The following is a 10,122-nucleotide window of genomic DNA, read 5'->3' on the forward strand; positions in this document are numbered from 1 at the left end:
TCCCCTTTCCTTCCCTTTATTGTTTATTCATAGATTGTAAGGCTGGAAGGGACACCAGAAGATCATAGAGTCCAGCCCCTGCACTAGGAAGGAAAGACAGGTGCGGTCAGGTGACCTCAGAAAAATGACTATCCAGTCTCCTCTTGAAGATTTCCAGGGTAGGCAACTGCACCACTTCTGGAAGGAGCTAATTCCGCAGTCTGGACACCCTAACTATGAAGATGTTTTTCCTAATGTTGAGCCCGAAACGGTTTTCCAGGAATTTGTGGCCATTACTCCTGGTTCTCCCCCAGGGTGCCCTGGTGAACAATTGTTCACTGAGCCCCTGATGTACTCCCCTGATGTAGTGGTAAACTGCTACCAAGTCCCCCCTCAGCCTTCTTTTTTTCAGGCTGAAGAGACCCAGGTCCCTCAGACTTTCCTCCTACCCCACATCCAGCTTCATACCCACCTAACCGTCTTGCAGTTAAGCCCACTATCTTGCAATTTTCTCGTGAGAGCATCGTGGAATACCAGATCAAAGGCTTTTTGGAAGTCAAAGTATAGGATATCCACCACTTCTCCTTTATCCAGGTGGTGAGTCACCCAATAGTAAAAGGAGATGAGGTTGATTAGACAAGACCTGCCCAAGACAAAGCCATACTGGCTTTCATTCAGAATCCTACCTTCTGAAAGCCTATCACACATAGACTCCTCAATGAATTTTTCCAGGATTTTTCCTAGGATAGAAGTTAAGCTAATTGGCCTATAGTTACCTGGGTCCTCCCTCCTCCCCTTCCTGAAGATGGGCACAACACTGACCCTCTTCCAGTCCTCAGGGACCTCTCCAGAGTGCCACAAGTTTTGGAACAGTTTCGCCAGGGGCTCTGTGATGATGCTGGCCAGATCCTTCAGCACCATCAGATGGAGTTCATCTGATCCTGCTGACTTATATATGTCTAAGTTTTTTTAATTGAACACATACCAGTTCTACATCAACAGTAGGGAGGCAGTCATTTCTGCCCTGCTTATTCTGAACCCTATCTGGCACGATTTTCCCCGTGACCCAGTGAAACACCAAGGCAAAGTAGTCATTCAGGAGTTCAGTTTTCTCCTGAGTGTCGGTAACCAGCTGTCCTGAGTTGTTGAGCAGTGGCCTCGCACTTCCATTTGCTTTCCTCTTGCTCCCTATGTCCCTAATGAAGGACTTTTTGTTGTCCTTGATTCCCATTGCTAATCTAAATTCAGTCGCCAACTTAGCGTTTCTAGTTTGTTCCCTACAAGCACGGGCTATTGTTGTATAGTTCTCCTTGGGGCCTGTCCCCAGCTTTCATTTTTTGTATACTTCTTTCTTCATTCTAAGGAGGACTGTGATTTCCCTGTTTAGCTAGGAGAGCTTTATTGATTGTGACAAACATATCCAAAGTTCAGGTAAATATGTGTAGTCAATATGTATGTTTAATGATTTTTGTGTTTCATTTAAAACTCAGTAAATAAATAAACAAGAATTTAATCTGCATGAAAAATCCCCTAGAGGTTTAAATGAAGACTTATATGCTATAAACCCTCTTTGACTCGAGTTTTGTTATTTCTGACAGCTATAATAATACACCCTCTAAGAAGTGGTAAGAGTTTTCACCAAACACTAAAATTTTCTGTTTTACACTGATTTTAAAAATCAGCAACACTGAAAATCAAAGGGTATTCCACAGTACTGAACCTCAATGGACACACACACACACACAAAAAAACCCAAAAATAAAATAAAAAACCTAAATCTGAACTCATGTCACTTGGCTCACACAAGTAAGTCTTTAGAGATTATTGTGCATACTCACAAAGGTCATCCCTCCTTTACCAAATAGTATAAGATAGAAGTTGGGACTTGAGGCCACAATCTTGACTTTTCATAGATGTCCAAGGTTATCCTTACACTTTATTCCCAACTGTGGTAGGGCACCTTTGGTGCTTCCCAATTTAAGGGCAGAAGACAGGCAGTAGCCAAGTGCCTGATGAGGGCAGCCATTTTGGACCCAGGGATATAAAGCTGGGCTGCAGTTTGCTGCAGGAGAAAGGTGTTAACATCAGGCCAAAAGGCTGCTCCAGGAATATCAGGTGGTAAGGGAAGGGACGATGGGGTAGAGGTGACCCCTTGTCCTGGGTAAGACATAAAACTACCCTGCCAGGGAAGGGTGGTCTGATGGGGCTCCTAGTGGCATGGGAGCCCCCAGGAAATGCCAGACCAGTTACCTTGCTGGTGAAAGGTAGGTTGGGGCACCTTATAACCCCAGCTCCACATCCCTGGTAGTGTTCTAACAAGCAGGGGAAGCCCAGGCTCGTTAAGGAGCCCTGAGGCAGAGCTCAGGCTAGAAGAGGGACCTGGGGCTGTGCCCAAGTGGCAGGGAGACCCTGAGACACAGAGAGGCAATGACTAGAGAGACCCTGAGGGAGAGAGAGGGGTGTTGACTAGAGAGGGCAAGTGAGGAGGCCCACTCAAGACACAGTGGCCCAGCAAGGGATCAGGAGTGCAGTAGCAGTTGTAGAATTGCTCAGGCAACACTCAGGTGAGGGTAGCAGGAGATACGCAAAAGATTGTGCTGGGGCTGACCAAGGCATGGAGAGCTAAGCTCAAAGCCAGGTGAGGTCAGGTGGCATGAGTGTGGCCCTGAGATAGAGGACAGTATGAAAGAGGCTGGGTAAGAGCCAGTGGAGTGAATGGAACCCTGATGAGAGAGGGGCAGCATGTGAGTGGCCCTCTGGGGCTGTAGGGTACAGCTACAACCATGTGCCCAGTTTGCTCCGGCCACAGGCTGGAGAAGTAATGCACTGAGAGTAACATCTGCAAGGCATGGGACCTGTGGAGGGGAGGTCGGAGCAGGTATTAAGGCCCTAGTCAGCAGGGCGAGTAATGGGTAGCCTTCCACCTTAGTAACAACTCTCATACTTTTCCAACAAGGTGTGGCAGGAGAGCAAAACAGGCAGTTACCCTAGGAGCCAGGCAGCTTGCAGAGACCCAACGAGGAGGCCACCCTGTTACATCAACCTTACCAGGGAATCACAGTAAGAAAAAACTCTCTCTCATCCCAAATGAGTTTTTGTCAGTCATAAAAGTTAAAAAGAATTCCTTAGTAATTGGCATTCCCTGTTTCTGAACGAATACCTCTCAGTTTCCTGTCATGTGACTAGACTCTACACCACACCATAGTGAGGAATATGAAATGAGATCAAGAGGAAACATGAATTATAAGCTACCATAGATAGAAAAATGCAGGTAGTTATAAACACAAAATTAAATTTCCTTAGACAAGACCTCTCTTTGAGGTTCAGTTACAAAGATACTTAAGCTGGTTCAGAAAAAGACAGATCCCATTTCTTCCACCTATAAGTTCCAGTAGTCCTTTCTAAAGACAGAGATAATACTATATAATAATTTATAAGCATCTTAACCATATAGATAACCACAGATAAATATAGGCAACTTGCAAAAAACAAAACCCATACACAATACATACAACTGTGTTTTTTTTTAATAAGGTTAAGCAACCTACCAGTCATGGTAACTTGTGATGGCAATACTTGGCGGTGTCAGCAAAGGCAAAGTTGTTGGTCTAGAAATGATGTCTCTGTCAGGTGTCTTTGCTTTTTCACTTTGTCTTTGAGACAATGGTGGTAACTGCAAATTTCCTGAGCAACATCTTCTTCCTCTCCAGAGGTCTATGCCAAGAGAATGACTAGAAGTACTATAAGACTTGCTCAAGCCACTTTCTATGTAATCTTTAGTATTCTGAAAAGAAAGAAAAGTCGGTGATTATGCAGACAATTATGTAAATCTGTCTTTTCACAAAACAGCAAAATTATTTTCATATGATCTAGAACTTGAGTATGTTTGGACATTTGGCTACTCACAAAATTGCATTTATACAATTCAATATTACAGTGCGCTATCATTTTAGTTTTCTCACCATATGCAAACTGTAATCAGTGCTACAGTTCTGCAAATATGAGCCCCAATAGAATAGCTATGTCACTTAAATGTGAAACTTTCAAAATCTGAACTTTTCCTATGAATATTCTATTCAACGTTAGTCCAATAAATCACTCATTTCTCATAGCCCACAAATACATTTTAATTGCCTGTTCCTTTTAAATGAATCATCAAGCGGAGACAGAAAACTCTGAAGTTTGCATTATGACATATTCTGAATCATCCAAGAATGACTAGCTGTGAAGAATTCTCACTAAGTTACTTCACAAAGTGAAACATTCCTGATGAGAAGAACCTCAAAGAGGAAAAGTTTAAATAATTTTGCTTTCAAAAATATAATAGTTGTACAAAAAATGATAATAGCAAAGTGGGATGTATTAACAAGTGTCATCCCAAATCATGCAAAATGAAGTCTCCATTCTGTTCAGAATTAGTAAAATCTCATCTTGAGTACTGAGCCCATTAAAAAAAGATGTAGAAAACTGGAAGAGAGTCCAAAAGAGAGCAACAAAAATCAGAGGTCTAGAAAATATGACAGATGAGGAAAGATTGGAAGGGTTGGGATAACTTAGTTTGGAGAAGAGAGGATTGGGAGGGGATTTAATAACAGACTTCAAATACAAAAAGGGTTGTTACACCAAGGACACTGATCAACTGTTCTCTGTCACAGGCTAGGGGCAGAAATTACACATAAACCGGTATAAGTGATTGGAAACCGATTCAAATCTGTAACACAACAGATCAGTGCACATAAACTGCTTTCAAAATGGCCGAAACCAATTTAAGATGAACCTGGATGGATATCGTATCAGATTTAACTGATTTAGGTTAACTCAGTTTATGGAACTTCTGTCCCAGACCCCCTCCAGATTCAAGTTAACTCACAGGTCCCCCCAGCATCCCAGGATGCTTTGCACCTCCCCTGCAGACCCCATCCCTTGCAGGGTGATTAGGTTAGCGTTGGCCCAAACTGTCTGCTTCAGGCAAGCAGGGAGGCATGCTCTCACATTTTCCTACCTCCCCCCAGCTTCTGGCCTGGGTCACTGCAGGCATGTGGTGGCATTTCTGGAATCAAAAGTGAAGGTCTGTTCACTTGCTTATCCATTAAATCTATGCAGTTTAGGCTAATCTGTGAAGATTGAATCCATTCAGCCTCAGGCTTTTTGAGTGTCTGTACTTAGCCACAAGGGACAAGTCATCATTTACATACAACACAACAAGAGAAATTTGGGTTAGATATCTGCGAAAACTTTTTAACTACAAGGGTTTTTAACAACTGGAAGATTACCTAAAGAATTTGTGAAATCTCCTTCACTGGAAGCTTAAATTCAAGTTAGTCTGTCAGGGAGTGGTGGAGGGGAGCAGAGGAGAAGCCAAGGTGGGATGCAGCTAAGGCAGTCTCCAGAAAATTGGACAGCCCCGATTTAGAGGATACGGTTAAAATAATTTTACTATTTGTAATGATAAAGCCAAGCATAGGTAAAGTGAAGGAAAGTTATAAAGAAGAATTTTTAAGACATCTACACAATTCCTGCCTCCAATAAACTTCACTGAATTATCATGCCCACACTACACCTGCATATCTGCGTGCACGTTATTGTTTCTTGGGGTCAGCCCTGGCACAGGGTGCAACCCAGTTTACCTGGCACCGCAGAACCTTTGTAAGGATTCGCTTGTGATGTGTATTGCTGGACTCCGTGTCTTTCCTTCACAGCCTTAATGGCAGTAGTGATTTTAGCCACCATCATATAACTAAAGCTCCTCTGCAAGCAAGCTCATCACTGCCGTGCAATCCTACCAGTTCACTAGAACTTAATACATTACATGAACTGCTACTGTCCACAAACCAAATGTTTATGCTGTGGGGCGACAGATGGGCTTTGGGGACATAGGTGATGCATGGGGGAGGCATGGGGGGCATGCTCCCCCCCAGATTTCTGTGGTAACAGTGGGGTGTGGGGCTGCAGCCCTGCTTGAGCCAGAGCCCAGCAGCGGGGGTAGCAGTGGCATGATTTCTGCGCTGATGGTGGGGCACAGGGCTGCAGCCTGGCCAGAGCCAGCACCCAGTAGAAGCAGAGACAGCGGCAGTGGCAGCAGAGTGGAGTTGTGCCCCCTGCACTATCAACACTTATGTGTCAGCTGTGTATCAGGCCTTTCTGCAACCTGGAAGCAGCTGCCCAACGTCAAGGACAGGGATTAAAGGCAGATCATGCAAACATGCAAAGTGCAACAACTTCCACACAATCCATCTGTGCACGCAGATGCTTTAGAACCAGTACATAGTAGCTGCTGTGTGGGGCTGTCCTTTCCACCCCAAAAAAGCTGAACACAGCCCAACATTACATCAAAACTCAGGTAATTTATCCTGCCTCAATGACTGCAACAGATTTTTCCTTCTAGAAAGCATAAAGGTTCACAGCTTGAGTGAAGTATTTATGCTAACCCATTTTATAAAAATGCATGAAATTGGGGGGGGGAGGGGGACGGGGGGACTTTTTTCTCCCAAAACAGGTGGTTAAAGCTCAACCCCTAAATCTCCAGACACACTGCACTTAGCTTCCTAAAATAAGAGCCTGCCAAAGGAGTAGCCTAATTTTCTGGAGTGATGATGAGTCCCCAGTATCTCCTCACTTAAATCAGTGGCAACATAAAGGATGGTCTTTGCCCAGTGGCTATTTTTGGAAAAGCAAGGATTAAGAGGAAGAATAGTCCATTCTGTAGTCTTGTTCTCGCCCCGTTCCAATAGATTGCTTCCTACCACCATCAAAAGCCATAAGAGCAATGTGGGGCAGCATGGGGAAGGTTTGAAGTGACAGTCCACATCTGCTCTCCACTAGGCCTGTGCAAAGTGGCTAGTATTTGCTTCAGATATGGCTGATTCGGGGGACAGCGATTCAATTTGGTGATTCGAATCACTGTCCTGATTCAATTCAGCCGAATTGGATTCAGAGATTCAGCAGCAGCCCAATCTCCGAATCTGCAAATCATCTCCAACCCGCCCACCCCACGCCCATCCCTCGCCCCTCCCCCAGCCGAGCAATAGCCTGCCCCAGCTCCCAGCACTTAGGGGAAAAAAAAGCCCTGGCTCAGCAGGTGCTGCCAGGTGGGGGGCGATCCCCGCTGCCCCCCACTGCGTGGGGAGCTCTGCATGAGCCCCCAAGCCCCACCCCCGTTCCACCAGCCCCCACGCAGGTGCCCCACATGGGCCAGCTCCAGCTCTGCAGGAACCCCCAAAGCCCCGAGGCTGCACCAGGAGCCGAGAGTCCCAGGACTTTCTCTGCTTTTCTTTTTCTTAAAGGGCCAGAGTCCTGGCAGACAGGGTAGCTGTGGGGAGGCTGGGGGAGCAAAGGTGGGGGGGGTGGGAGGTCAAGGGGGCTCATGCAGAGCCCCCCATGCAGCACGGGGCAGTGGGGATCGCCCCCCACCTGGCAACACCCAGTGAGCACCGGGGCTTTTTTTTAAAGCACCGGAAGCTGGGGGAGCAGGTGGGTTGGGGGGGCTGGCAGGGGTCCCCATATGGTCCCTTCCCCCCTCTCCCAGCCCCATCTCCCTTACCCCTAGTACGTACCAGCTTGGACTGGCTGCAGCTCGCTGCTGCAGCCACCAGGAACTGCCCGAATCAAAGCTCTCTGAATCTTTGCCGAAGATTCAAAGAGCTTTGAATTGATTTGGACCTTTAAATTGGTCCCCCCCATTCAATTCGGATTCGGAGATTCGGCCACCAAAGCTTCACACAGCCCTACTCTCCAGCCTCCTTATGGATACTCCAGAGGCAGGATAGTAAGGTAGCTTTGTTTTTCAACTGGAATCCCTCTATGCTCTACAACCACATCTCTAACCATAGCTAAGAGGCAGCTGTAAGGAACATGGGCCCAAATACTTAAGATTTATTTTGGTACCAGCCTCCACTGGAATCAGTGGGAGTATGGTGCCAGAGTTCTTTTCAAAATCTGCCCTGAAGTGCCTCCCCAGATAGCCAAATCCTCCACAAAAATACTTCCCCTTCCTTATTCCAAGTTCAGAAATATTTACTGAAAACTCAGGGAAGACCCTCCTCTAGGCAGGATTCTGACTCAACTTTACATTATTTAATGTTAGAAAAGCAAATTTAAAATAACAACTTTTAAGCAACTGTATGATAAAAACAGTGATGGCTCCCATTAAGATTTAAAACATTTACACTTATTCTAACCCAAAATGAATCTCCAAACATTGGAAGAGTGGCAACAGCTGCTAATATCAAGTGCAGGAGGCCTGATGCTGAAAATGGAACATACGGTCCAAGAAAGCAATCAAATCATTCTTCTGTTTGAGGGCTGCTGCAGGATACACAAAATGTTACATTTCACTGCTCCATTGTACTTCTCTACGCATTCCAGGTGGTTTTCCATTTTTAGAAAGACCAAGCTGTGACAAACAACACAATGCTGCAATTATCATTGCCATCATTACAAATTGATGAATCTCTCCCGAGAATGGCAACTGGAGTTTAATTAATAAGAGATTATTGTAGTGATTAGCAGTGGGGATGGTGGATTAACACATCAGCACATTAGGAGCTCTGAAACAATAATAATGAACACTGTAGAAATGCTTGTAAAATATAAATATAAAAGATTCACCAAATTTGATCCAAATCAGAATTTCCACAATGTATTTCAGTATTTCGTTTCAGGTCTCTCTCTCGCACTTTAACAAAGTTAATGAAGAAGAGTCAAGCGCACACACAGACACAAAGTTTGAAAGATTCTGATTTATATCTTATCAATCTTTCTGGGTGCATCTACACATGCACTTTTCTGCAGAGTAGACTAATTCACTCAGCAGTAACATGTGTTGGTATTAGGGCACATTAAACTAATTAACTCCACCGTAAAATAGTACTATCAGGAACAGTACCATCTTACAGCAGAGTCATTAGGTGTGATCAAATGCACATGTAGACGGTCATGACCAGGTGCAAATTGTGCCTGGTCAGCCCAGTCAGCTGGAAGCCATAGCCCCTGCTCCTTCCAGCCCCTCCGCTGCCCAATGCTGCCATCCAGAGCCCGGGACTGACCCCCTGTGGCCCCTGCCAGCCCAAGGCTAATCCACCCTGGCTCAAATTGCTGCGGTCCTGGACGCACATGTAGATGCTGTGCCCAGGAGAAGCTGACTGGCTTGAACTGCTCCAGAGTGCATCATGTTGCCTTAATTGCTCGTGTAGTTGTATAGGTGTACATTAGAAGACAAGTGTAATTCCAATGAAGTCACAAAAGTTAATCCCGATATACAACCAGATCTTTTGAAAAAAGGATCAGACCATTTGGTTTGTTTTAGAGCAGAAGAGTAAATGGATCTTGAATTTGTAAAAACTTACATCGTCTGCGGTTACAACCATGACACTTCTGCTTTTCTTCATTATAGAGATAAAAAGTGTTCCTGTTTGTACCAACTGCTCGTTTAATCCAGTTTCTTCTGAAGGCAGTCAAACTATAAGAAAAAAAGAAGGCATCTATATTTTTGAGCAATAAACTATGTTATCAGTGCATTTTTATATAATGTTTTGCAGCATGTTTTCAAACACAAATATTCATGTGGGCAGCCAACAAGGGGGTCAAATAGTGCTTAGCATGGTGATAAGGGTGGTTGTTAGTAGACCATCTATTCACTAGGAACTGAACCAAAACCAATCATCCTTAGTATTCACTCTGCCACTAACTCATGTCTTTTGACTTAAGGACTCCAATCCCACACTGAAGGCAGCAAGAGGTGTTTAGAAATGTAGAAATAAGTAGTCAGTATCCACCAGGAACCACCAAGCTCTAAAACAGGCTCTAAAATGTGTGAATCACATACATATAATTTAAGATTAAACTCTTAATTAGGTATTTATAATGATCCTCTACATAGGGGTAGGCAGCTCCTGGCATGGGTGCAAGAGTGTGGCACACAAAGGCATTTTGCTTGGCGCACATGCATGCCTGGGAGTGGATGGTGGGGGAGCTCGATCTTTGTTGCATCAGTGCAGCCCCAGCCCCTTCCCTGCTGCCTGCCTTGAGGCTTGCAACGAGCCAGGCCAGGGCAAGCAGCTCAGGCTCCATGGCAGGTGGCAAGGACCTGCCCAGAGCCCAGGCCAGCTGTGGCAGGCAGCGGGGAGGCTGCAAGCAGCTACATTG

The 10,122-nt window shown here is 45.1% G+C and overlaps 1 protein-coding gene across 1 annotated transcript in view; it reads right to left on the reverse strand.

The window, feature by feature from the left end:
• Nucleotides 1-9,409, reverse strand: part of PDE4B (phosphodiesterase 4B) — a 352,002-nt gene extending 342,593 nt beyond the window's left edge. Inside the window, exons 1-2 of the mRNA XM_014523291.1 lie at nucleotides 9,324-9,409; nucleotides 3,528-3,763 (exon numbers count right to left, since the gene is read on the reverse strand). Coding sequence (XP_014378777.1) covers nucleotides 3,528-3,763; nucleotides 9,324-9,365 — 278 coding nt within the window. The 5' untranslated portion in view covers nucleotides 9,366-9,409. The remainder of the gene's footprint in view (nucleotides 1-3,527; nucleotides 3,764-9,323) is intronic.
• Nucleotides 9,410-10,122: the final 713 nt, after the last annotated feature.

The sequence above is a fragment of the Alligator sinensis genome, unplaced genomic scaffold (assembly GCF_000455745.1).
Source record: "Alligator sinensis unplaced genomic scaffold, ASM45574v1 scaffold982_1, whole genome shotgun sequence".
NCBI classification, from domain to species: Eukaryota; Metazoa; Chordata; order Crocodylia; family Alligatoridae; genus Alligator; species Alligator sinensis.